General features: G+C 55.9%; 1 protein-coding gene across 1 annotated transcript in view; it reads left to right on the top strand.

The window, feature by feature from the left end:
• The window catches only part of SEC14L2 (SEC14 like lipid binding 2), a 24050-nt gene extending 169 nt beyond the window's left edge, over positions 1-23881 (top strand). The window contains exons 2-12 of the mRNA XM_074294070.1: positions 4051-4126; positions 9346-9389; positions 10887-10946; positions 11161-11349; positions 12140-12235; positions 12996-13056; positions 15613-15696; positions 17866-17972; positions 18075-18214; positions 19502-19671; positions 22765-23881. Of these exons, the coding sequence (XP_074150171.1) occupies positions 4051-4126; positions 9346-9389; positions 10887-10946; positions 11161-11349; positions 12140-12235; positions 12996-13056; positions 15613-15696; positions 17866-17972; positions 18075-18214; positions 19502-19671; positions 22765-22907 (1170 nt within the window). The 3' untranslated portion in view covers positions 22908-23881. The remainder of the gene's footprint in view (positions 1-4050; positions 4127-9345; positions 9390-10886; positions 10947-11160; positions 11350-12139; positions 12236-12995; positions 13057-15612; positions 15697-17865; positions 17973-18074; positions 18215-19501; positions 19672-22764) is intronic.
• The last annotated feature ends 1911 nt before the right edge of the window (positions 23882-25792 follow it).

The following is a 25792-nucleotide window of genomic DNA, read 5'->3' as shown; positions in this document are numbered from 1 at the left end:
GAGCCGGCGGAGCCGGCGGCCGCGCGGCCCGGGGGCCCGGCGAGTGGGGATGGTGCGCCGCCCACCTGCGCTCCGCTGGCGCCCGCACCCGCCCGCCGGCGGCCCCTCTCCGCGCACGTCACGGCCGCAGGCGGCGGAGCCGGGCCGGGCCGGGGAGGGCAGAGCGGGATGCGGAGGGCGGGGGCCGCCGGGCGGGGCGGGTGCGGAGGGCACCTGAGCCGGCCGGGGAGGCGGCGGGGGGGCGCTCGGAGCGGGGCCCGGGAGGGCTGCGGGGGAGGGGGGAAGGATGCGGAGGCACCCGGAGAAGGGATGGAGAGGGCACGCTGGGAAGTTCGCTCTTCCCGGCCCAACTTCTCTCCTTCCCCCCGGCCTAACTTCTCTCCTTCCCCGGCCTTCTCCCCGCCCCCCCTCCCTGTCCCTCTGCCCAGGAGAAAAGCGGAGCCCGGGGGCACAAAGGAGGCATTCAGGGCCGGGCAGAAGGTGCTTGCCGCCTCCCCCTCCTTCCCAGAGCGCCAGGAGGAGGGAGGGGGGAGGACTCCTCTCCCGAGGGTCTCCGGGGCGTCACCTCCGCGGGGAGAGGAGCCGGGCCATCCCCGGCAGAGAGTGCAGGGGAGGAGAAGCGGGAGGTCAGGAGGGCCATCTCCTGGCACGGGGCTTCCCATCCCTTCCTGAAGGGGGGGGAGGAGGCTCTCCAGAAGCTGGGGCCCTTCAGGGTCAGAGAGCAGAGGGGAGGAGGAGGGGCTGGAGACTGGAGGACAGACAGAGAAGGGGAGTCTGAGTGGCCCCCCCCCAGCCCTCAGGTCCCCCGGGGAGCCCATAAAGGGACAGTTGCACCCCACCTGGGCCCCCTCCCCCTGGCTCCATTCCCCCTGCAGGAGGGGGTGGGAGGAGATGCTGGAAGGGCCCTAACCTCCCCGCTGAGGTCAGCCCCCTGCAGATCTGAGGGTTCGGCTCCCCCAGCTCGCACACTGTAGCCTCTAGGGCCGGGTTCTGGGGCCCGTCCAGAGCTCAGACATGGCCAGCTTCCTCCTGGGGCTGCCTCTCTTTGGGGAGGGGAGGCCCCGAGCCCTCCTGGCCACGCTCCAGCCAGCTCCCTGCTCCCCAGGGTCGCGCCCCAGCTGGGACTCTTTGGGGGACGTCCCGGGCCCCGAACACTCCCCAGGTTTCCGACTCGGGGCTTGGGGGAGGTTCCTTGGGCCTCCGGGCCTGGGTCCCTTTGGCCTGGGTGGGTGGCTTGGCCCTGGGTGATGCCCAAGAAGGGGAGGGTGGGAGGTGGGGTGGGAGGGAGCCTCCTTGGGCACTGACCTATCAGGGTCACCTGGGGAATGGGATTAGCCTGAGATTAGGAGCTGGCCCGAGCTCTGAGGAAGTTGGCTCTGCCCTCCCCCTCCCCGCCAGGGCCTGGGCTGGTGAAGAGGCAGAATGGCCTCAGGCCCCAGGGAGAGGCCCATGCCAGAGTGGAGGTGGCCACTGCTCATTGGTTTTCTGTGGTTGCTGCCCTGAAAGGTGAATGACCGGTGGGATGTGTCCTGGGGGTAGAAGGTCGCGCTGGGAAGCCCAGCCGCCATGTGCCCCAAATGGCACCCAAATTAGTACAAGTCCTGGAGGGCCTTCAAGGGAGGCAAGTCCACCAGCATTTAGTAAGCACCTACTGTGTGCCTGGCACCTCGATAGCTCTTGTAGCAGGAAGTGTGAAAAGGCAAGGAGGCCTCTGGGTAATAATGACCGTTCTGATCATAGAGCGTAAGCAGGAGTCTGGCCTTCTCATTTCTAGCCAAGGACCCAAGCCTTCTCCCAGGACACATGACTGGACCGGGTTCTCTGCCCTTCTTGATTCTGGGCCATCCCCAAGGAGGGGATCTGCAAGATTAGCTCTTTCTGGTCCCCATTTTTCAGACCAAAAAGCTGAGACTAACATGGTGCCCCAAGGGCATCCAGCGGGAGCATGTGGCCACCCAGATTTGGACCAGGCTGTCTGACCTTGAGAGAGGCTGGCATCCCCCTGTCCTCTGCCCCAGCTGGAAGCTGGGGCGTGTGTGTGTGTGTGTGTGTGTGTGAGTGTGTGTGTGCGTGTGTGTGTGTCTGTGAGTGAGAGAGTGTGTGTGTGTGTGTGTGAGTGTGTGTGTGTGAATGTGTGTGTGTGTGAGTGAGAGAGAGAGTGTGTGTGAGTGTGTGTGTGAGTGTGTGTGTGTGTGAATGTGTGTGTGTGAGTGAGAGAGAGTGTGTGTGTGAGTGTGTGTGTGTGTGTGTGAGTGAGAGAGTGTGTGTGTGTGAGTGTGTGTGTGTGTGTGAGTGTGTGTGTGTGTGTGTGTGAATGTGTGTGTGTGAGTGAGAGAGAGTGTGTGTGAGTGTGTGTGTGTGAGTGTGTGTGTGAGTGTGTGTGTGTGTGTGTGAGTGTGTGTGTGAGTGTGTGTGTGTGTGTGTGTGTGTGTGTGTTGATTTCTTTGAAACCATTTTAGGATGCCATATTGGCAAATTGAGAAGGAGGATGCCATAGCTGAGAGACAGGTACACTTGGGTGACCCTGAGCAAGTGGCCCCGGCCCCAGATCTTTGGGACTCTTGAGTTTCAGGGCAGATGCCATTTCTAAAGAGCTTCTTCTCCAGTCTCAGATTTTTATTAGCTCTGTGACCCTGGGCAAGTGCTTGATCTCTGGCTGCCTCAGTTTCCTCATTTGCAAAATGGGGATAATAATGACATTTAGAGTTGTAAAGTGCTAAGCACAGAGTCTGGTACATAGTAGGTGCTTAATAAATGCTTTTTTTCCTTCTCCCCTTCCTTCCAAGTTTCCTTTGCTAGTGAAATCAAAGGTCTAGTCCAAAAAATTTTTGACAAAGTAGGGCAAGCCCAGACTAATGAATGAATGATGCTTGTAATAATGCTAAACATAACAAGCAGCATTGATATTGAGCTCTAAAGTACGTCCTTATTCTTTACATCCTATTCATTCTTTACATCATTATCTCATCTGTTCCTCCCAACAGCCCTGGGAGGCAGGGCTCACGATGGTACCCATTTTACAGATGACAATACTGGGAGAGCAAGGTGTGTTTTTTTTTGTGTGCCCGGATGTTGGCAGAACAGGGCTGGGGAGTGGCTAAAACCCCCTAGCTCCCACTGTTCCTGCTGGGCTCCTGGTGATGGGGGAAGTGGTCCAGAAAGGGGACCTTGGCCTGAGCCAGTAACAAGTCAATCTTTGGGCTTTGGGTTTTGAATCTGTTGCCGGGAGCTTTTTTCCTTTTTAAATTTCCCAGAGCTCCTTTCTTTGGGCCCAAGGAACTGCCTCTGCCTCAGAGTGTCAGAATGTTTTTAATAAAAGGACTTTTTAAATCCTGGGGCCCCAAATCAGCTTCTGCTGGCCCCGGGTCCCAAGCCAGTCTGGGCTGCTGGCTCCTCTTTGGACCATCAGCTCCTGTGCTATTGTGGATGGACTCAAAGCCCAGAAGACCCGGGTTCGAGTCTCGCTTCCGGCCTGGGTGAAGTCACTTAAGTTCTCAGAGCTCTTGTATGGCAGGAGGTGCTCTCATCCTGACCCCAGCATCTCTGAGTCTCAGAGGAACCTTCCCAGAATACTGTGAGGGAGGGAGGAGCCCAAAGCATCCAGCTCTCCCTCCTCCACAAGGGACACAAGGAGGAGCCAGGGGTGTTTAGCGTGGAGAAGGAAAGGCACAGGGCAGGGTTCAGATATCTAAAGGGATCAGTCAGTCAATCAATAAACATTAAGGCCTCAGCGTGGTGAGGGAGGAAAGCTTACCTTGTGCGGCGCAGGACGAGGAGCAATATGAGAAGTTTGGGGAGGTAGATTTCTGGTTCATTATAAGGACTAGTGTTGGAGTGGGCAGTCATGGGGTAATGAGCTCCCTGGCACAGGAAGTGCAAGCAGGGACGGATACTTGAAATAGGAAGTTGGACTGGGCAGTGGCGGATCCCTAAGTGTGTGGCCCTAAGATCCTCGTCTTAAAGGACCCCAACAAAGGGTTGGTCCCTTGGGACCATGGGGGAGGGGTGCTGGCTGGTGAATGGCTTCCTTTTTCCTGCCTCTCTCCATAGTTCCGGGAGAACCTCCAGGATGTGCTGCCCCTGGTACCCACGCCAGACGACTACTTCCTTCTGCGATGGCTCCGAGGTGAGAGTGGGGAGGGGCTGGCTGGGCTGGGAATCAGCGTGCCACTGAAATGTCAGGCCTTGGAAACCCGCGCTGCTTCTGCTGTGCCGAGAGCCAACTCCTCTGTGACCTTTGGGTGGCGGGGCCGGGAGGACGCCTAGCCCCCGGAACGCTAGCAGGGCCTTTCATGTGCCGGGGGCAGAAGGGTAATGTCCATCTCTGCAGGACCTCAGGGCCGGCCGAGTCCTTGGTCCTCAGCGGGCCATAGTTTGAGAACCCCTGTTCCAGAGTGATTATATCATTATTATATCATAATAAAGTAATTATATCATTATGTCAAACTAGACATATGTGAGCTAGAGAACCATCATCTCATCGATCCCACTACCTTGTTGTAAGTCTTCTTGTTTCAAGTAGACTTCTCCAGAGTTCCGGCCCTCTGTAAGAAGGGTCCTCGGAACCCCGAATCTGGACCGCCTTGGCTGGGAAAGGCTTTAGAACCCAGAAGGTTCTGGAGGGCCCTCAGACACAATCTAGACCAATCTCTTATTTTACCGCCCAGGAAATGGAAACCACGAGGGAAGTGATTTGCCCAAGTTCACATGGGTAGTGAGAGAAGCAGGATCTGAATCCAGGGCTCTAGGCTTTCAGGCAAGGAGAGGAGGCCGTGCCATTCCCCTGCTCTGCTCACTAAAGCCGGGCCATGCCCTCCCCCTGCCAGAGGGATTCGAGGAGGAGACATCAGTCAAGGCCAGAGTGGGGGCTGAGAACAGGAGCCTGGTCTCTGGGGGAGGACTGCTTCTGGTGACATAGTTGTGAATGGTGGGGGAGGAACGGAAGCGCTTCCAGGCCCAGAGAGCCCAGCCTGACCCACATCTGAGGGGGCTGGGACCCTGCCTGAAAGCCCAGCCTGACCCAGTCTGAAAGGGGCTGGAACCCTGCCCCAGAGCCCAGGCTGATCCAGATCTAAGGGGGCCGGGACCCCGCCCCAGAGCCCAGGCTGATCCAGATCTAAGGGGGCCGGGACCCCGCCCCAGAGCCCAGGCTGATCCAGATCTAAGGGGGCCGGGACCCCGCCCCAGAGCCCAGGCTGATCCAGATCTAAGGGGGCCGGGACCCCGCCCCAGAGCCCAGGCTGATCCAGATCTAAGGGGGCCGGGACCCCGCCCCAGAGCCCAGGCTGATCCAGATCTAAGGGGGCCGGGACCCCGCCCCAGAGCCCAGGCTGATCCAGATCTAAGGGGGCCGGGACCCCGCCCCAGAGCCCAGGCTGATCCAGATCTAAGGGGGCCGGGACCCCGCCCCAGAGCCCAGGCTGATCCAGATCTAAGGGGGCCGGGACCCCGCCCCAGAGCCCAGGCTGATCCAGATCTAAGGGGGCCGGGACCCCGCCCCAGAGCCCAGGCTGATCCAGATCTAAGGGGGCCGGGACCCCGCCCCAGAGCCCAGGCTGATCCAGATCTAAGGGGGCCGGGACCCCGCCCCAGAGCCCAGGCTGATCCAGATCTAAGGGGGCCGGGACCCCTCCCCAGAGCCCAGGCTGATCCAGATCTAAGGGGGCCGGGACCCTGCCCCAGAGCCCAGGCTGATCCAGATCTAAGGGGGCCGGGACCCTGCCCCAGAGCCCAGGCTGATCCAGATCTAAGGGGGCCGGGACCCTGCCCCAGAGCCCAGGCTGATCCAGATCTAAGGGGGCCGGGACCCCGCCCCAGAGCCCAGGCTGATCCAGATCTAAGGGGGCCGGGACCCCGCCCCAGAGCCCAGGCTGATCCAGATCTAAGGGGGCCGGGACCCCGCCCCAGAGCCCAGGCTGATCCAGATCTAAGGGGGCCGGGACCCCGCCCCAGAGCCCAGGCTGATCCAGATCTAAGGGGGCCGGGACCCCGCCCCAGAGCCCAGGCTGATCCAGATCTAAGGGGGCCGGGACCCTGCCCCAGAGCCCAGGCTGATCCAGATCTAAGGGGGCCGGGACCCCAGAGTCCAGGCTGATCCAGATCTAAGGGGGCCGGGACCCCAGAGCCCAGGCTGATCCAGATCTAAGGGGGCCGGGACCCTGCCCCAGAGCCCAGCCCGACCCCTCCTGAGCCCTGGATTGCCTGACCCGGGTCCGGGGGGCCTGGGACCCTAGGCTGGGAGCTGTGGCTGACTACAGTCAGCACACTGGCCCCTGGGGAGCCTGCTGTCTCATGCTTCTGGCTGGGTCTTCCCTCTCTCTCTCTCTCCCTTGGATTCGGACACTTCCATCTTGGAGGAAGGCCATTGGCTGCTGGCTCCAGAGCCGGCTTGGCTCAGGGAAGTGGGAGGGGAGGAGGGGGGCCGTGTTCCCATCACCCTCTGGCCTGAGCTTGGCCAGGGGATGGAGGGAGAGGATGGGGGCGGGGCGGGTTCCAGCCCCCGGACTCCCGGCTCCCACGCAGCCCTTGCCCAGAGAGGAGCCTCAGCGCCAGGAGGAGGGCAGGGCGGGGAGGAGGCCGGGCCCACTTCGGGGGTCATGGCGGGACCGGCTGAGTGTCCTTCCTGTGGTTTCAGGCAGCTTCCGATGAGCAGTTTCTTTCTGATCTTATCTCAGGGGAAGGTTGCAGGGCCAGCCCCGGTTCTGCTCTTGCAGGACCACAGGTGGTTGGCTCGGCAGAACTGGAAGAAACTTGAGAAATCATGGAGGCTCTTGCCCCTGGCATTTTACAGATGGGGAAACTGAGGCCCAGAGGGGACTCTTGACCAAGCGGCGAGCCCCGGCCCCTTGACTCCCTCCCCAGCAGTGTTCTCTAGCCTGCCTTCCCTCTCAGCTTCCTGGAGCCGGGATAATCCTTCTTGTACTTTGAAAAAAAGAAATGATCCTTCTTTCTTCCTGCCTTCTGCTGAGAGTGTCCACCCTTTCTGCAGAGCTTTAAGGCGCTGCTCGTTTCTGCAACTATTTTCTCTCCTTAATTACATGCTTTATGTTTTCCTGACATTTAATGACATTTGTTTCAAAGACCCCGGGCTCCAGATCGCTCCTCCTTAAGAAGTCGAGCAGCCCCGTGGAGCCTCATGTGCACTCATATAAAACCTATTTTCGTATCCTGGGCTGTCCATCCCTTGATTTTATGGAGACGGCCCTGGGAAGGGCGAGCAGGCGGCAGGCTCCGGAGCTCGAGCTTGGAGCCGAGTCCTTCTGGTCAGTAGAGACTGACCAGTCCTGGCAGAGGACAGCGCGGCAGGAGGAGCCTTAGCCAGGAGGCTTGGCGGGATCCAGGCAGGAGGAGGAAGGCCCCGGGCTCTTGGGGGAAGAGAGGGCAGCTGCCATGAGCTTGTGGCGCTTGAGTGCCAGGTCTCAGGCTGGATGATCTCGAGCCGCTGGCTTCCTCCGCTGCCCAGGGACGTCCTGGCCGGCTCTCCCCCTTGTGATCAGGGCCTGAGGTTGGGACACGAAGTGGAGCTGCCTCTATGTGGCCAGAGGCCAGTCCCCTGGGGCTGCTTAAGTGTCAGGCCCAGGGCCTAGGAAGGAGGTTGGGGCTCCTGGGTGGTGTCGAGGACAAAGGTCAGGCAGAAGACCCTGGAGGTTGGACCCTGCTCGATAAGCTTTTCCTAAGATAAGGTGGCTCACCTTAGCTCTCTGAAGAGATAAGGACTGTCTCAATGGTCCTTCCCGGGCTGGGTATCTGTGAGCAGCAGCACTCCTAGGCTCAGAGAGGCTTCCCACTCCGGCCTAGAGACCCTTAGCATTGAGGAAGAAAGCCTGGATTTGAACCTCTTGAGACTCTGGTCAAGATACCTAATATTAGTTTCTTCATCTATAAAATGGGTATAATCATAACCCCAACTCCCAAAGTTGAGGAGATCAAACGAAGTAAGGAAGGGTTAGCCCGATGAGGGGCTATTGTTACGGCAGCCCGTGGTTTATCAGACTGACCGAGCCCTCCCTGCTGATATGGCCCTCAGGGAGCCCTTGGCTTCTCTGAGACTTGGGGCAGGAGCGCAGGGCGGGCTCCTGATTATTGGGAAATAATTTTTCAGCTGTGGCCGACTCTCTGTGACCCCATTTGGGATTTTCTCGGCAGAGATACTGGAGGGATTTGCCATTTCCTTCTCCAGCCCATTTGACAGATGAGGAAACCGAGGCAAATGGGGTACAGTGACTTGCCCAAGATCACCCAGCTAAGCAGTGTCTTCCGAGGCCAGGCCCTGCATTCCTCACCATAACAAAATCAGTGATCTTTCTTGGTCTCAGTCCTACCCTGTCAAACTGGGTTAATTTTGTTCACACCTTTTACCTGAAAGGGACTTGGGGAAGTCTAGGAGGTTTTAGAAATAGATGTGTAATTATCAGGGGCCTCCCTGGCCACTGGGGCCTTTTCATAGGAGGGACCCCTGTGTTCTGAGGTCTCTGGAAGCTTGTGCAGTACATTTCCTCCTGCCCCACACTTGGGAGCTGGGAAGCGTAGGTGACAATGTCTGTTTTAAAGATAAGGAAACCGAGACTCGGGGACCCCATTAAATCAGGTCGCTGGGACTAGAAGGGACCCTGTCATTGAACTTCTTGGTCCAAGGTCACACAGACCTTCAGGAAACCTCAGAGGGCCGGAGGGGACACAGAAATAACAGCACTATTGTTTGAACTCATGTTCAGAGAGAGGCAGATCAAGGCCGGTGTGGCCAAATCGGTGACTCCCCTCCCTCCCCAGGGACTCTGGGAGACAGATACAAGGCGCCTCCCCGGGCCCGACCTCTCCTCCCTCTAGCTGCTCTGCTCACCTTTGAGCACCAGGTTCCGGGGCTGAAGTCCTTCAAGGAGGAAGATAAGCCGGCTGATGGAGGGGGGCCGCCCGGAGATAAGGGAGCTCAGGGTTCTCCGGCTTGGGGAGAGAGAACTGTGACCCCTCCTGACCCCAGGTGTGGACCTGTGTCCCAGCTGAGACTGGAAGAGAGTCACAGGTGGAGGCTGCCGGCCATTCAAGAGAGCATTGGGGACCAAATCCGGCTTCTTCTAATGCTTTTTATTATCATATGCCGTGTGATCCTGGACAAGTCACCCCCCTGATTTCACAGCAGAGGAAACAGGTCTATTCCCCAGACTTGCCCTCTTGGTCCAACCCCAGGATTCGTTCTAAGAAAGGAGCCTTAGAAACCCCTCAATCCAGGGCCCAGGGAGGGCCTTCTTTCCCATCCCAGGATGGCTGCAGGAGCGAGCAGGTAGAAGGTGGAAAGAATGGCCTCAGTCCAACGACCTCGCCGCCACTCCGTCTCTTTTTCTGTTGTAGCTCGAAGCTTCGACCTGCAGAAGTCGGAGGCCATGTTGAGAAAGGTGAGGCTCCCTTTCATCATCTCAGCCAAGCCCCCATCTTCCCCCCTTCACTCCATCTCCCCCCAAATAGATCTGGTGAAATCGCTCAGTTAAACCTCAAAGGCATAATGACCAGCATGAATTAAGCGCCTAATGTGTGCTCACTGAGTTGAATTGGAGGTTGGGTGACCTGACCCTGAGGCCCTTAGTCCTTAGGAGATACTCTTCTAGGGTCGTTGTGGCCCCCCCAAATTCACCCGCCTCGCCACAAGCCCCCCCTTACTCCACTCACACAGCCTGCCCCCTGGCCCCTACGTGACTCCTTCTCGCTTGGTGGTCATGATAAAAATAAAACAACTTCCATTTTTCGAGCACTTAGGCAAGGTGCTTTCCTCCCATCCCCCCTGTGAGGTTGGGGGGGCGGCCCCTTCTCACAAACGGAGACTTAAGTGGTCAGGTGACTTGCCTACACTTACATAGTGTTAAGTGTCACAGGGTGGGTAGGATTTGAACTCAGGGTTTTCTGAGTAAGTGCAACGCAAAGATCTCCAGTGCAACGATAGGAAATTGCCAGCCCCCTGACGGGGAGAGTGCAGCCCACAACGAGGCTCCTTGTTTGTGAAGGGCAGCTGTGAACACACTACAGCCATTATGGGATTATTACCATCATGGTTCTTGGGTTTGCCCTTCCCTAGTGCAGATTGCAGCCCATCCAGTGACGACTCCTGGCCATTTCTCAGGGAGTCCTCCTGAGCAGTGGGGGGGCCTCAGTCCAGCTGTCTGGATCGGCCCATTAGAGACATTGTATGGCTAGCAGAGGAGCTCGGAGGCTGCCCGCTGATCATCCCTCGATTTCCTGGCCCGACTGCCCATTTAGACTATTTTTATTATCACTGATAACAGGGCCTCGGGACACTGAAGTCTTTTCAGGGTCACCAGAAATGTTGCTCTCGTGGGAGAGTGGGGGAGTGGAGAAGGAGCCTTCTGTCTGCCCTGAGGAGGCTCATGGGAAATGCCCCCATTTTAGAGTCAACTCCAATTTCCAAAGCTCTGTCCTCGTAAGGAAAGCATCCCCGTGAGGGAGGGAGCACGAGGTGGGCCTGGAGCTCAGACGGGGAGAGACTGAGCTAAAGTCACAATCTGGTGGAACGAGAATTTGAATCCAGCTCTCGTGGCTCCTGGCAGAGTTGGCTTAAAGTACTGCGCCGGAGTTGTAGAGGTCCTTGTGGGGAAGAATGCTTTCAGAACATGCTGCCCCCTTCCTCTCCACCCCCCTCCCTGTCTCTGTCTCTCTGTCTCTCTGTCTCTCTGTCTTTGTCTCTCTCTCTCTCTCTCTCTCTCTCTCTCTCTCTCTCTCTCTCTCTCTCTCTCTCTCTCTCCCTCTCTCTTTTTTCTCTCTCTCTTCTCTCTCTTTTGGTCTCTGTCTCTGTCTTTCTGTCTCTCTCTTTACTTTTCTCTATCTCTTTTGGTCTCTTTCTGTCTCTCTGTCTCTGTCTCTATACACTTGTGTTTTCACAGCATGTGGAGTTCCGGAAACAAAAGGATCTTGAAAATATTATGAGTTGGCAGCCCCCGGAGGTGAGGAGGATGAACTGCAGCCCCTAACCCTGAGTACCCCCAGCCCTGCATCCCCACCAGTTCCCAAAGGGATGGAGATACAAGAATCCTCTGTACCAAACAAGCCAGGGAGCTGGGAGGCCTCTGATTCCCTTGCTTCCCCACCCCGGGCCCCCTCCCATCTGGGCTTTGGTTGGGACACTGAGGGCCGGCCCGCTGCCCCGTCTCCGCCCAGGTGGTCCAGCAGTACCTGTCCGGGGGGCTGTGCGGCTTTGACCTCAACGGCTGTCCCGTCTGGTATGATGTCATCGGGCCCCTGGACGTCAGGGGCCTGCTGCTGTCGGCCTCCAAGCAGGACCTGCTCAGGACCAAGATGAGAGACTGTGAGATGCTCCGGCTGGTGTGTGCCCAGCAGTCGGAAAAGGTGAGTGGGGGGGAGCAGGCGGGGACCTCTGCCGCCTGTGGCCCTGGGACTAAGCGGCACTAGAAAGAGCCAGGGGGTCCACAGGCATTTATTAAGCGCCTATAGTGTGTCGGGCACTGTGCTAAATGCTCTGGATACAAAGAAAGGCAAAAACCCAGGCCCTGCCCTCAAGGAGCTTACAATCTAACGAGCAAGAAAGACCGAATGTCCTAGCCTATAGAGGGAAGGTAAATCCTGAGGGGAACACGGCGGCAGGGGGGACCCTGGAAAGGCCTCCAGAAGGTGGGCCGGAGCTGAACCTTGAAGGAAGCCCAGGTTGAAAGGGGAGGGCCCAGAGCATTTCAGGTGCAGGGCACAGCCAGGACAGAGGCTTAGAGGTGGGAAATGGAGTACCACTGGGTCTGGGGTCCATGGAGGGACAGGTAGTGTGAGGGGACAAAAAGAGGGGAGAGGCTGTGCTAGGAAGGGCGCTGAGTGTCAGGCAGGGGGGCTATATTTAATCTTTGGCATTCAGGAGGGCTGGATTTTGCTCTTCACTCTCAGGGACTTCTTGTTACTTGGTAAATTGCCTCTTCCCTTTCTGGGAAATTCTGGGGAAGCAGACTCAGGGTTCTAAGGCCCCTCCCAGCTCTGACATCCCCTGTTCTAAGGTCCCTCCCAGCTCTGACATCCCCTGTTCCAAGACCTGTCCCACCCCTGACATGGCAGGACCCTGAGCAAGCAGGTAAAGGAGAGAAGGAGGATACTCCATGAAGCGTTCTAAGAGGCAGTTCTGTTCCGTCTCCCACAGGTGGGGAAGAAAATCGAAACCATAACCATGGTGTATGACTGTGAGGGGCTGGGCCTTAAGCATCTCTGGAAGCCTGCTGTGGAACTCTATGGGGAGGTAAGAGAACCAGGGCTTCTAGCTTCAGGCCTGACAGGCTGTAAAGGGGAAAGGAATAAGCATTCATTAAGAGCCAACTATATACATACAAGGCACAGTGCTAAGTGCTTTACAAATATCCCATTTGTTCCTCCCAACAACCCCGGGATATAGGTGCTATTATGATCCCTGTTTTTTTCAATGGAGGAAACTGAGGCAAACACAATTGAAGTGACTTGTCCAGGGTCACACAACTAGTAAATCCCCCATTCTGGATTTAAACTTGGGTTTTCCTGACTCCAGGCTATTGGGCTCCTCTATGTAGAGAGTTCCCCATCCCTGGGGGTCTCAGGGGGGACTATATAACCATTTGATTTTTGTGGAGTGAAGGCTGGGCCCAGATGGAACTCTGAGCTCCCTCCCCCCTGCAGATCTAGGGTCTGGATCTCCCATTTCCTCATGTATAAGAGGAAGGACTTCCGAGCACTAGATCCAGGCCTCTGACATGTTTCTCACAGCCATAGTCGAGGCAGGTGGGAGGGGACGGCCAGCTGCTTCCTTTGTAGACAATGTCCAGCCTCTGTCCCAGCTGCCCAGGTGGAGGCCAGGGCTGGGGAGTGGGTACAATAGCGGTCAAGTCTCCCACCAGCCCTGTCAGAGAAGGGGCAGGAGGACTCTAGATGGGGCTGGAGCTGAGGCTTGGTACAGCCCTTCCTAGGGAAAGAAAGAGGCTACGAATGTAACAGGTCTCTTCATTCTACCTTCAACCCACCTCCCCCAGTTCCTCTGCATGTTTGAGGAGAATTACCCAGAGACCCTTGGACGCCTCTTTGTTGTGAAAGGTAAGTTGGGGGCCTTGAATGGTGAAGCAAGTGGGAAGGAGATGTGCAGAGGTCAGTGAAGAGGAGGCCTAGTGGATGGGCCTAAAGTTAAAACCTGGCTGCCGGGATGTGGTGAGCATTAGCTGTCGGGGTGCTCACTGGGGTTAAAACCAGGCTACCGGGGGGGTGGTGAGCATTGGCTTTCAGGATGCTCACCGGGGTTAAAACCTGTCTACTGGGGTGTGGTGAGCATTGGCTGTTGGGGTGCTCACTGGGGTTAAAACCTGCTACCGGGGGGGGTGAGCATTGGCTTTCAGGATGCTCACCGGGGTTAAAACCTGTCTACTGGGGTGTGGTGAGCATTGGCTGTTGGGGTGCTCACCGGGGTTAAAACCTGTCTACTGGGGTGTGGTGAGCCTTGGCTGTTGGGGTGCTCACTGGGGTTAAAACCTGCTTCCGGGGGGTGGTGAGCATTGGCTTTCAGGGTGCTCACTGGGGTTAAAACCTGCTACCGGGGGGTGGTGAGCATTGGCTTTCAGGATGCTCACTGGGGTTAAAATTTGGCTACCGGGGGGGTGGTGAGCATTGGCTTTCAGGATGCTCACTGGGGTTAAAACCTGTCTATTGGGGTGTGGTGAGCATTGGCTGTTGGGGTGCTCACTGGGGTTAAAATTTGGCTACCGGGGGGGGGTGAGCATTGGCTTTCAGGATGCTCACTGGGGTTAAAACCTGTCTACTGGGGTGTGGTGAGCATTGGCTGTTGGGGTGCTCACCGGGGTTAAAACCTGCTGCCGGGGGGTGGTGAGCATTGGCTTTCGGGGTGTTCACCAGGGTTAAAACTTGGCTACTGGGGGGTGGTGAGCATTGGCTATCTGGATGCTCACTGAGGGACTCCTCATCCTCATGCCCCCACTGCTGAGGACTTTGGTCATTCAGCAGCGTTTATTAAGCACCTGCAGTGTACACCTCACTGTGCTGGACACAGAGGTAGATGATCAGATTGTAACCATCTCATATTTGAAAAGACCTGAGTTCAAATCCCATTTCTGACATATTAGCTGTGAAACTAAAGAAATCCCTTTTTCTATTTTTTTTTTTTTTTACTTTGCAAAATGGGGATAATTTTTGCATTTTGTACTTTGAACCCAAGGTACAGGGTTCAGCTGATCTATTGAGTGTGATACTCACATTATATAATGGCTATAAAGTAATTTGTAAACTTTCAAAGTTCTTTAAGCACCATATTTGGTGTTGGAGATTCAGACAAAAAGAAAATCAGCTCTGAACCTAAGGAGCTTACATTCTGTAAACCCTCACAACACTTGGGAATAGATCAACCAAGCAACAAGCATTTATTAAGCACTTATTGTGTGCCAGACTGTATGCTGCTATGAGGAGAAGTTCAATAAAAGGGTATGACTCAGGCAGTCTATTAATGAAACTAGCATTTATTAAGCACCTGCTGTGTGCCAGATGCTGTGCTAGGTCCTATGGAGGGAAGGGTAGAAAGACAAAAATCAAACAACTCCTGCCCTCTAGAAGCTTACATTCTATAAGCCCTCTTAATAAAGAGGACCAATTGGTCATTAATGAAACTGGCATTTATTAAGCACCTGCTGTGTGCCAGACACTGAGCAAAGTTCTGCAGATTTGAAGAAATCATGAAATAGTCTGACCTCCCAAGGAACTCCAATGTTGGGGATTGAGGGGGAATCAGAAAACATTGTGATCTTGGATAAGGAGAAGGGGGAAGGCTCAGGAGATAGAGAAGGTCATTAATCATTGAGGGGACCTAGGAAATGAGGAGCTGGGGAGGGAGGAGGGCACAGCTTGTGCAAAGGTGTGGAGGTGGAAAATGGAATGTTGTGTACAGGGAACAGTAAGTGGGCTGGTTTGGTTGGAATGTAGAGAGCATGCAGGAGAGTCTTGTGGTGTTGGGTGGCTGTTAATATTATTGGAGGCAGGGCCTGGGTCTTATTTCTTGGGCTCTTAAATCTAGAGCTTGGAAAGGACCTTGAGGTCACCTAGGGCAGCTTCTTATTCAGATGAAGAAACTGAGGGAATTTTTGTTGCATTTTTGTTTTCTAGCCTTGAGAGGTATTAAATATAGGAGGGTTATATATAGGTTTGCTTTAATAGTTTGGTGGATGTTATATCCCAGGACGTGACAGGTTGGGAGGGAAATGGGAGCTGTTCCCAGTCACTGGAGCTGGGGGAACAACAGGGTGCTTGGAGAGATGATGAGGGAAAAGAAGAGCTCCTGCTGAGGGGGAATCTAGATTTCCTGAAGACATGAGCCTTCAAGGATGGTCTTCAAGGAGATTGCCCCCTGCTGGTGGGGAGGAGTAGGACAGAAAAGATGAGTCCTAGGACTTGTCTTGGGCTCTGGTTTGCAGGATTGTGGGAGGGGAGCAGGAGATTGGGGCCTGCCTGAGGACTTAGCCACCAAGGACTAGGGGAAGCCAAGGCTTTCTACCTGGCTTCGGGGGACAGAGATTGGAAGGAGACAGGCAGCTGTACAGGCGGCCTAGGGCCCTTCTCTGAGCTGCCTCCTGATTTCTCCTTTGTCTGTTCTAGCTCCCAAGCTATTCCCTGTGGCCTACAATCTCATCAAACCCTTCCTGAGTGAAGACACGAGGAAGAAAATCATGGTTCTGGGCTGTGAGTAGCATCCCCCTGCTTCAACCCTTGATCTCTCCTGGTCTTAAGAGAGTCGACTAGATGGCTCAGTGGATAGAACCCTGGCTTGACATCAGAAAGCCCTGAGTTTGAATCCTGATCTCAGATTCTACCTGGGCAAGTCACTCAGCCTGATTACCTTTAATCTATTGGAGAAGGAAATGACAAACCATTCTGGTATCTTTGCCACGAAAACCCTATGGACATTATGGTCCACTGAGTCAGGAAGAGTCCTCCGTAAGTGGATGACAGCAAGCATCTGAGCTGAAACCCAGCAGAATCGGCTTCAGGAAATGGGCCTGGAAACCTTTGATTCTTTCTGCATTTCCTAGACTTTCTAATGATTCTGGCCCTCTCTGGAAAGAATCATGGCAGAAAATTTTTCTGTCTTGAATTGGTCCTCCTGCCTAGGTGATGCAAGCAGGGGCTTGAGCCTCTGCCCCAAGCCCTTAGCTCTCTTCCCACTCCCAGTGGTGATTCAACCATTTAATCTGATCAGCATTTATTGAATGCTTCCAGCAAACCTCACCCTCTATCTGGCACTGGGTGTGGGCAAAGACAAAATGGAACCAGTTCCTGCTCTCAGGGAGTTCTACTGCGAATGGGTGGTGAGAACATGTACATAGAAAAGAAAATACAAAACTCTGGAAAGAGAGCTGATTTAAAGTAAGGCAGTGGTCCTCAAACTTTTTAAATAGGGGGCCAGTTTACTGTCCCTCAGACTGTGGGAGGGCCGGACTATAGTAAAAACAAAAACTCACACTCTGTCTCCGCCCCTCAGCCCATTTGCCATAACCCGGCGGGCCACATTAACGTCCTCAGCGGGCCGCATCTGGCGTGTGAACTCTGACTCTTACTACTTGCCAAATCTTGACTTCCATAAGATGAGGGGGTTGGGAGGCTGCTTGGCAAAGGCAAAAGAATACTGGCTCTGGGGTCTGAGGATCTGGGTTCAAATCTTCTCTCTTATGCTTCTGGCCTATGTGACCTTAGCAAGCCACTATCTCCCTGGACCTCCTGCTCTGGAAGATGAAGGGTTTATATTAGCTGCCCCTGGGATCCCTTCCAGCTCTAGGGAAAGGGAAAAGATCTTGAAGATCCAGGAAGTTCACTAAGCTAGTCAGTCCAGTGTGCAGCTCAGGTCTCCACGCTTTCCCGGATCTCATGGATTTTCTAGCCTGTAATGACTGGTTTCCTGTGCCAGGATCTTATCTTTTGCTGGTGATCAGGAGGGCCTTAGGGCACAGATGCACCTTCTGTCCATTGCCAGGCCCAGACCTTTCCAATCAGCAGGAGCTGTCCTGAGCTTGGGTGTTTCTGATAGAGTCTGGGCCGCTTCTGAGTCAAGATGAAGCTGGGGGTGAAGAATGGGTATAATCCAGAGAGAAGGGGCTTTCCAAAGCTGGGAGAATAATATCTAACAATTCACTTTAAGGTCTACAAAGCACTTTCTATAGGTTATCTCATTTGATCCTCACTCCTTAGGTGAGGTAGGTGTTATTGTGATCGTCATTTTATGAACAGGGGAAACTGAGACAGAGAGAAGTAAAATGGATTATCCAGGGTCATGTAGTAACTAAGCGAATTGGGTCTCCCCGACCAGCCCTCTCTCTATCCCACCACCTAGCATTGAGGAGCCTTAAAGGGTCTCGATCAAGAGCTACCTATCAGGAATAAGCCTAAAGAGGCTCCCTGAAGCTAGCAGGGTGTTGAACCAAAAGACTTTTGAGACTCTTTCCATCTGAGGCCTCTGGGGTTCTGTGGTTTCTCATAGGCTAAGTTACTAAAAGGCAGTAAGGCTGTAAGGTGGGTAAAAACAGGCTTTGAGGAGGCTGGCTAATGGGACGAGGATAGGGCCAGCCAACCTTTCCAGCACTGGGAACAATTATTGCCTCAGTTTGAGATTTATCGAGTCAGCTTTTTTTTTTTTTTTTTTTTTTTTTTTGGGGGGGGGGTCTTAGGTTTTAATAAATATTTATTAAATGCCTATTACAGGCCAAGCACATGCCAGAAAGGTAAAAGACAGTTCCTGTGAGAGTTCACAGGTGAATGGGGGAGATACCTTTGGACAAACGAGCTAAATATGGGACCCACTGGAAATAATGGCGCCTCTTCCCCGGGTGAGTTCCTGTCGCTTCCTCTCTCCACCAGCTAATTGGAAGGAGATTTTACTGAAGCACATCAGCCCAGACCAATTGCCTGTGGATTATGGAGGCACCATGACAGATCCTGATGGAGATCCCAAGTGCAAGTCCAAGGTATGGGCCCTCCAGTGTCCAGAGGGGAGGGGGAAGGGTAGAACTGGGGCAAGAATTCTCCTTCCCCTCCCGCCCCCCACTCACCCCCTGGGCTCCCTGCAGATCAACTACGGGGGCGAAATCCCCAAGAAGTATTACATCCGGGACCAGGTAAAGCAGCAGTATGAGCACACGGTCCAGATCAGCAGGGGCTCCTCCCATCAGGTGGAGTACGAGATCCTCTTCCCGGGGTGTGTCCTCAGGTAAGGGAGGGCCCAGGCCCTCCAGGCGCCCCCCCCACCTTCCCTCTGCAGCCCTTCAGCTTTAGCAGGAGCTCAGCAGGGAAGGATGGGGCTGACTTCTTCCCAGAAGCCATCTCCTCAGTCCTTTAGTTTAGCCCTGACAGCCCTCTGCTTGGAGACCTCCAGTGATGGCAAGTTCTCTATCTCCCAGGGCTGTCCTCTGGGGTAGAGCTTCCTTCTGTCGATCCCCAGTCTGTCTTTTTGCATCTTCGGCCCATTGGATCTGGTTCTGCAGACCAAGTCTGGGCAGTAAGGCAGGCAACAAGCATTTGTTAAGTACTTACTGTATGCTGGGGACTGTGCCAAGGTCCTTTTCCAAACAACAGCCTTTCAACCACTTGGAGGCAACCACCAGCACTTAGTGCAATGCATGGCACATAGTAGGTGCTTAATAAATGCTTACTGCTTGAGCAATCATTCCTGGATCTGTCTTTTTTTCTCTGATGGGCATTTCCAATTCACTTAGTTCCTCTTCTTGTGGCACGATCTCAAAGCCCCTTCCCATTCTAGGTGCTCTTCATTAATGTCCGTCCTAGACAGTGGACTCTGGAACCCAAGTCTGAAAACCCTGGGGGGGGGGGACAATTGGAAAAAAATCCACATGGGGTCTGACCTTCCATCAGACCTTCTGTTTTGTAGATGATTTGTAGATCCACAAACATTTGTTAGGCACTTACTGTGTACACTAGGAAATAGGCTAGGCCCTATAGACACATTTTTAAAGTCCAACAGTCCTGCCCCCAAGGATCTTTACATATTGCCAGAGGAGCGGGCTAGTGCCTCCTCTGCCATTTAAGTCTTGGCGAGTTGGTCAGAGCATTGGGAGGTCCAAGATCTGACCAGGGTCACACTCTGGCATGTGTCAAAGGCAGGACTCGAATGTGGAGCTTGTTGGCTACAAGGCTAGCCTCATACAAAATAAATTAATAATAATTGTGAGGGGGAGGGGCGGCAGAGGGGAGGAGACCCTAGCAGATGTCCCTCTGTGTTCATTTTTTGGATGACCTTGTTATAACTGGGAGGCCCAATAGAAACTCTGTTCATCAAACTGTTGAATAGCCAGTCTTGGGTCAGAGCAATTGACATTTTGAACCCAAGGGCAGGAGTTGACATTTATTGCCATGAAAAATCCTCTGATTAGCGTGAGGCCCAGATTCCGGTCTCTCAAGCCAGACCAGGGCTGTAGGCCCCAGAAAAGGCCTGGGTTGGGAAGGGGCTCGTGTGACTGGGGTCTGTGCCCGCTTGCAGGTGGCAGTTCATGTCAGATGGGGCAGACGTGGGCTTTGGGGTGTTCCTGAAGACAAAGACTGGTGAGCGTCAGAAAGCAGGCGAGATGACGGAAGTCCTCCCCAGCCAGAGGTACAATGCGCACCTGGTCCCTGAGGATGGGACACTCACCTGCGCCGAGCCTGGCATCTGTAAGTGCTCCTCTTCTTGACTTAAGTAAGACACCTCCTCCCGGGGGACGCCTGGATTTAGCACCGAATGATAGAATTTAAGAGTCTTAGAACAGGGAATGTCAGAGCTGGGAGGGGGCTTAGAATAGGGGGTGTCAGCTATGGGTAGATGGGGCCTACAGAGACTATCAGTTTTCTCATTTTATAAAGGATAAGTCAAAGTTCAGGAGACCTTCTCGCCCTTCCCCTTGTGGAAGTAGAGATCACTTGGCTTACAGCCTCTGGAGCTGGCTAGAACTCAGGGCCAGCCCCGTCCCGGGCCTTCCGTTCTGCCAGGTCACATCACTTAGAACCCGCTGTGGCAGCTGGGAGGCGCAGGGATCATGTGAGCCCCGGGATCCCTGGGAGCCCAATTAGGAGACCTTGAAGCTGCAGCTCCCTCAGCTTCCCTCCCCTCCTGACAGGATTGGAGCCAGGCCCATGGGGAGGGGGCAGGGAGGAGAGACGGGGAGAGGGAGGGGGCGCAGGGGAGATGGCAGTGGCTGCCCCAGGGAGCCCACAGCCTCATCTCCATGGCAGCCCCAATGAGGGCGGGCCCAGGTCTGTGCTTGCTCAGGGCTTCTTCAGCCCTCCTCCGCCCGCCCCCTTCCCTAGCCCAAGTGTCTCCCAGGAAGCCTCTGATATGTCCTACCTATTATAGGGAGACTGTTCTGCACAGGTGCCCATCGTGGTCCCCACGAGAGGGGCCGCAGGCTTTTTGGGGGGAGGCCAGGAATCAGTCAGTGAGCATTAGTTAGGCACCAAATGTATGCAAATGCTGAGCTAAGTTCCGGTGCCCGGACATCCCGTGGGCTCTCCCTCTTGGGCTCAGGTTTACCTGGAGCAGGTGCCAGCAGGGAGGGAGGGAGGGAGGCTTGGAGCACAGCCTCAGCTGCAGGGGGCGGGCCCTTCCCCTCCGCTCTGCCCCCTGCCAGGTTAGAGGCCCTCAAGGGCAGGCCGGACCCTGAGACCTGAGAGCCCAGAGACTTGTCTGCCATTGCACAAGCAGAGGAAGAGTTCCTCCCCCTCCCACTCTCCCCCTTCACTTCATTCACTTACCTTTACTTATCTTCTCCCCTTCACTATTCTCCCTCTTGACTTCGGTAATTCAGATTTACTCATTCATTCACTCCACTTCATTCATTCACTGCCTTGCCGACCTCCGTGGCTTCCAGGGGCCCAGCTGCTTGATCTATTTCTGGGGCAGCCGAGGGCTTGTTGCCTTGCCCCCCCCCATTTCCAGCCGCAAATCGGGGACTTGGTCCCCGGTTTCCTTTATTGGGGATGGGTTATTGCTGATTATTAATCGTCAGGGAAGGAAAGGTGGCACTGAAGGGTGAATGCTGGGTGGGTGCCAGGAGGTCTGGCTTCCAATAACACTCGGAGGCTTATTCACTGCGTGAACTTGGGCGGCTTAAGGTGGAGTAAGAGCTTTCCTGCAGTTCTAAGAGTAGAGGTGTCCTGGAGTGGGCTTTGGGGAGAGGGGGAAACAGAGGGCCAGGCCTGGCAGCAGGAACCGCAGAAACTGGGGGAGTGGTCCAAGTCTGCCTGCCTCAGTTTCCTCATCAGGAAAAGGGGGTGCTAATGGCCTACAAGGGTTTGTATGAGGATTACAAGAGATAATAGAGATAAAAGTTCTTAGCACAGTACCTAAAACTTAGTAAGACTAAAAAAGCTTGGTTCCTGCCTTCTTTCTTCTCTTCTTTCTTTCCCTTTTTCCTTCTCTCCCTTCCTTCTTCCCTCCCTTCCACTATTCCTTTCCTTCCTCCTCTTTCCCTCCCTTCCTTCTTTTCTTTCCTTTCTTCCTTCCTTCTTCCCTCCCTTCTTTTTTCCTTCTTCCTGCCCTCTCCCTTTTCTTTGTTCCTTCCTTCCTCTCCATCTCCCATCTTTCTTTCCTCTCTCTCTTCCTCCTTCTCTCTTTCCCTCTCTTCCTTCTTTTCTTTCCTTTCTTCCCTCCTTCCTTCCTTCTTCCCTCCCTTCTTTTTTCCTTCCTCCTGCCCTCTCCCTTTTCCTTGTTCTTTCTTTCCATCTCCCATCTTTCTTTCCTCTCTCTCTTCTTCTTTCTCTTTCCCTCTCTTCCTTCTTTTCTTTCCTTTCTTCCCTCCCTTCTTTTTCCTTCCTCCTGCCCTCTCCCTTTTCCTTGTTCTTTCTTTCCATCTCCCATCTTTCTTTCCTCTCTCTCTTCTTCTTTCTCTTTCCCTCTCTTCCTTCTTTTCTTTCCTTTCTTCCCTCCCTTCTTTTTCCTTCCTCCTGCCCTCTCCCTTTTCCTTGTTCTTTCTTTCCATCTCCCATCTTTCTTTCCTCTCTCCCTTTCTCCTCTCTTTCCCTCTCTTCCTCCCTTCCTTTCTTCTTTCCTTCCCTTCCTTCCTCTTTTTCCCTTCTTCCCTTCTTCCCCACCTCCTAGACTCACTTTCCTCATCTGTCAGATTCCACGTTCAGGGTCCCTTCCAGTGCTGATCCAGGCCCCCGGGCTCCCGGGGAGCCGGGTGGGGGCCACGGGGACTGAAGGGAAGGCGGCTGGGGAATTGCTGCCAGGGATGAGTGAAAGCGCCTCTCCATCTCTGGGGCGCTCCTCCCATGTTAGGAGATGTTCCAGACCGGGTCCTCCCGCTTGTTGGTGACGTGACCCTCGGCCCCGGGATTACAAGGAAACCGATTATAGAACGACACAGTGATCAAAATCTGTATTTTTAAAGCCCAGTTGTTTAAGGGAGATCTCACCTGTACCAAAGGTACCAATTAAACTCTAGTTCTCCCGATTCTCAGCATCCATCGAGGGCCTTGGAGGCGCCCTCCATCTCGGAGAGTCCAAGACCCTCAGATTCAGTTATTTGCCTCCCAGCTGTATCATGGGGCTTCCAGGCTTGTACCGAGACAAGTTAGAGATTTGGGAAAAGCTTTAAAAGTTGTCCGGATTGCCACGATTCGGCCCAGTTCCTGCTGACCTCACAGCCTCCTGGACCCCTCGGAGAGGAAACTGAGCAATAATCCTGTATTAAGCACCTTGTGTATGCCCGGCGCTGGCCGGAAGCACCTGCCTCCCATCTGACCCGAGCCTCTCTCTGCCCCTTGCAGACGTCCTGAGGTTTGACAACACCTACAGCTTCATCCATGCCAAGAAGGTCAGCTTCACCGTGGAGGTGCTGCTCCCGGACAAGGCCTCGGAGGAGCGGCTGCAGCAGCTGGGAGAGAAGGGGCTGGCGCCGTCCCAGCACTGAAGGCCGCAGCTTCGCCCCCCCCCCCAGCTCTGCGTTAGGGATCTGAGGCGGCGCTCAGCCCGTGTCCACCCCCTGCCTGAAGCCGGGGTGAGAAGGGGTAACTTGGGGGGCGGAGAGAGGCCGGGTGGCTCAGGACAAGTCCCTCCCCCTGCCCCTCCCTCTCTCCCCCCTCCGGGCACTGGGGGCTCCTTCCCTCCCTCAGTTTGTGCCAACCTCAGTTTCTGTCCCGAGCCAGCTCCTCCAGGCTGGGCTGATCCCCAGGGGGGGGGGGGGACAGAGAGTGGGGGGTGGCCGTTAGTCACCAGGACTCTGGGCCTGGACCCCGAGAAGCACGTTCCCTCCTAGAGGGAGGGCACAGGTAGCTGATGTCGGGCGCTTGGCCCGCTTTAGGTCCTTCCCTCCTGTAGGGGATTCAGGGGCTCCTGGGGCCGGGCTGGCTTAATCTCTAATGAAAACTGATAATTAACACCCAAAGGCCCGGCCCCCCAGCACTGCCAGCCCCGCCCTGTGGCCCAGGCCTTGGCGCTGCCCTCGGGGGCTTCTAGTCTAGCGAGCTGCACTAAGGGAAACTCCCCAGCCCCCGTCAGCACAAAGACCTGGCCCCTTTCATTGTGAGGAGCGGGGAGCATGCTGGGAGAGCTTGGATGAAGGAGCACCCCCCAGAAGGACCAAGGGCTTCTTTGTGGGGGCCGGGAGGGCGAGGGTCCGGCGCGGACCCTTCAGACCCTCGGAGGCTTTGGCCCAGCGGCAGAACCAGCGGGTAGTGATGGGTAGGTAGTGAGCTCCCTGTCCCTGGAACCATTCAAGTGGAGGCAGGACGCCCCCTGGCGGGGGGTGCTGCGGGGCTCTTGCTCAGGTGTGGGGTTAGCTAGATGCTTCGGAGCTGGCCGCCCCGGCGGGGGGCCTGGGTGGAAGGGTGTTTCGGTTTACAAATATTCTGTTAGGAAAATTAACCAATAAATAAATCTATGTGATTCTGGCCCTCCGGTCTTTTTTTTCTGCCATGTTGTACCGACCACCTTCCTCTGGGGGGCGCCAGAGAACTCCAAATGCTGAACTCACCAAAGGACAGATCCTTAGCCTCGGCGGGCCTTTAAGTGAGCGTGTGCGCATGCGCACCGGAGCTCTTGCAATTGAATGGACCGGTGGGCGTGTTCCTGCCATGCCTACTAAGGGCAGCAAGTGTGGCCTTCCTAGTGAGGGCGGAAGTCCCGCCTCCGGAACTGCTATGTCCGGCTGTGCCGCGGAGGTGGCCCCACGTGGCTGGGAGAGTGTAGGGACTTGTGGTCCCTGGATGGTTCTGCGCGAGCCCCGGGGCGAGGGGGTGGAGAGAGGGGGGAAGCGAGCTGGTCGAGGTCACGTGGCTCCAGGGACTGTCTCCGAATTCCGTTTTGGGGGTTGGAGAACCCCTCCCTCGGCCCCAAGTCCCTCCAACGCCCCCCTCCCGCAGCTCTGGGGGTCGCTGAGGAAGAAGGCCTTCCGGCCCCCCCCCGGAAGCCTCCAGTCCTGAGCTCTCCGCCTCCCCCCGTTCCCCGAGATTCCCCGGTCCCCTTCTGGATACCCCGCTCTCCGCCAAGGTTCCCCCCGCCCCGTGGGAGGGGCCTGGTCCGAGCACCTCCTCCTTGCGAGCCCCGGTCCTCCTCCGTCCCACCGCAGTCCCGGTGGGGTTGGGTCCCGGGGGGGTTGGGTCCCTCCGCTTCTGCGGCGGGGACAGGTTTGAGTAAGCGCCCCCGTGAGCCCAGCACGGCCCAGGCCCCGGGGTGCCCGGCGGAGAAACGAGTGGGAGCCCCGGGGAGCTGGAGGTGGGGGAGGCCACGGGCGCCCCTCTACATACCTTTAAAGACCAGCAACGGAGGCAGAACCTCTGGGACCGGCCGCGCGGGCGAGGGCGGGGGCGAGTTCCGGCTTCAGCTGCCTCCCCGAACCGCTCGGGGATCCCAGGGCTCGTGGTCTTCTGGGTGGGGGTCCTCAGACTGGGGGCCCCTCAGCCCCATCAGAATTCTGTCCCCGCCGGATCTCCAAACCCTTCCATCTTCCGCTGTCCCCCACTTCTTCCCCCTTTTGGACAGCTCCGGGGGCCCTGCGCACCCCACTCCTCAGACCTCCCCAGCTTCCCGAATGTTCTCCCTGCTTTCCCCGCGCCCCTGGGCCCGGCCCTACATCTGCCCCGGGACGCACTGAGGCAGTGACAGGCAGCTCTCACTATGGCTGTGCGGGCTCCCGGGACGCCACGAAGCGACAGCGTCCTCACCCTCGGAGACATTTGAAAACCTGGGGGGGGGGGGGAATCCCAGGGCTCGAGGTCAAATTCGGACTCTGACATCTGCGGTGACCTTGGCAAGGCGAGCTTGTAGGACCATAGATTTAGAAGTCTTCCACTCCACCCACCCATTTTACTCATGGGGAAACTGAGGCGGAGCGGTTCAGTGATGTCTGAGGCAGGGACTTGAAGTGGCTCTTCCTGACTCCAACTTCCCCTTAACTTCCCTGGCCTCAGTTTCCCCATCAGCAAAAGGAGGCGGCGGGACTCGGCGACCTTTGGCCCTTCTGCCTCTACACTTCTCCTTCTAAGAGCCAAATTCTGGCTTCCCTGCGGCCTTCTCCGGCGCGGGGCGAGAACGTTCGGAAGGCGGGCCGGGAAAGCCGGGGTCCCGACGCTGTTTCCACCTCCGTGGGACTCAGTTTCCTCATTTGTGAACAAGCGGCCCGGCTCCGTGACTTTTAGTCTGTCCCCCCCGCCTTGGAACCTCTGACAGCCTGGCGTGGCCCCCCCTGACCCGAGCCTCACAACGGGAGGGAGAACTTGGACCTCCAGGGCCCCCGAAGCCCCTCCTGGGTTAAGGCCAGAGGAGCAGAGGGAGTGTGGGGGCGTGGCCGCCGCGGCG

The sequence above is a fragment of the Sminthopsis crassicaudata genome, chromosome 1, assembly GCF_048593235.1.
Source record: "Sminthopsis crassicaudata isolate SCR6 chromosome 1, ASM4859323v1, whole genome shotgun sequence".
NCBI lineage: Eukaryota > Metazoa > Chordata > Mammalia > Dasyuromorphia > Dasyuridae > Sminthopsis > Sminthopsis crassicaudata.
This window is presented reverse-complemented; position numbering and strand designations above follow the sequence as displayed.